Source organism: Lipotes vexillifer, unplaced genomic scaffold (genome assembly GCF_000442215.2).
Source record: "Lipotes vexillifer unplaced genomic scaffold, Lipotes_vexillifer_v1.1 scaffold374, whole genome shotgun sequence".
Lineage (NCBI taxonomy): Eukaryota > Metazoa > Chordata > Mammalia > Artiodactyla > Lipotidae > Lipotes > Lipotes vexillifer.
Genome location: NW_006774696.1, coordinates 757632 through 758398, shown reverse-complemented (window position 1 = coordinate 758398; position 767 = coordinate 757632). Strand labels below are relative to the sequence as shown.

Here is a 767-nt window from a genome sequence, read left to right as displayed (position 1 = left end):
CAGCAGGACATGTCCCGCCGCTACGGCTTTGCTGCCCTCAAATATCTCACGGCCGAGAACAACAGCTAGCACCAAGAAGCCCATCACAAGGGAGAGACGTTCTACAAGGGGGAGAGCCACTTGCTGTTTGGGGCCCAGCCTTCAAACTCAAATTGAGCACCGCTTTTTTTGGTTTGTTTTTCTTTGTCTCTTTGGCCCAACAAAGCTGCCCTCACTACGGAGATCTGGGACAAGGATCCGGCCAGTCACTCTCTGGCCCATGACCCATCATTCCCAGAGCGTGGAAAAACAGCCCACCTACGTGGTCTCTCCAAGAATGGGACACAGAGGGTGAGAGGGAGCAAGGGGGTTATCCTACCGCAAAGGCACAGCACCAGGCAGGTCTTCAGGATATCCTCATTGCTTTTTTTTTTTAAAAAAAAAAAAAAGAGAGAGAGAGAGAGAGAAGGCAGGGTGTAGGGGTTATAGCCATCCAAGGAAATAAAAGCAAAAATGTCTCTTCATCAGAGAAGACTTTCTTCTTCACCCTGCAGTCCAACTGGGTATCCAAAAGGAGGGCACACCGATAATCAGAACTGTTCGGGAAAACCCAGTGGGGACACTGTACTCGGCAGGACCTAGAGGTGGAATTGCTTGGTTCTTTATCCTCAAGGTCACTCGTTTTGTTTTGGGGGATTTTGTTCATTTTTGATCTGGGAATCCCAAATAGAAAACCTGATCCTTTAAGGCTCTGAAGGAAAAACAGCTGCCTTAGCTGACATCCCTCT

The 767-nt window shown here is 48.8% G+C and overlaps 1 protein-coding gene across 1 annotated transcript in view; it reads left to right on the top strand.

Annotated features, from left to right (window-relative positions):
* The window catches only part of LARGE1 (LARGE xylosyl- and glucuronyltransferase 1), a 443593-nt gene extending 443524 nt beyond the window's left edge, over positions 1 to 69 (top strand). Inside the window, exon 15 of the mRNA XM_007449439.1 lies at positions 1 to 69. This exon is cut by the window's left edge and continues 132 nt beyond it. Within this exon, the coding sequence (XP_007449501.1) occupies positions 1 to 69 (69 nt within the window).
* The last annotated feature ends 698 nt before the right edge of the window (positions 70 to 767 follow it).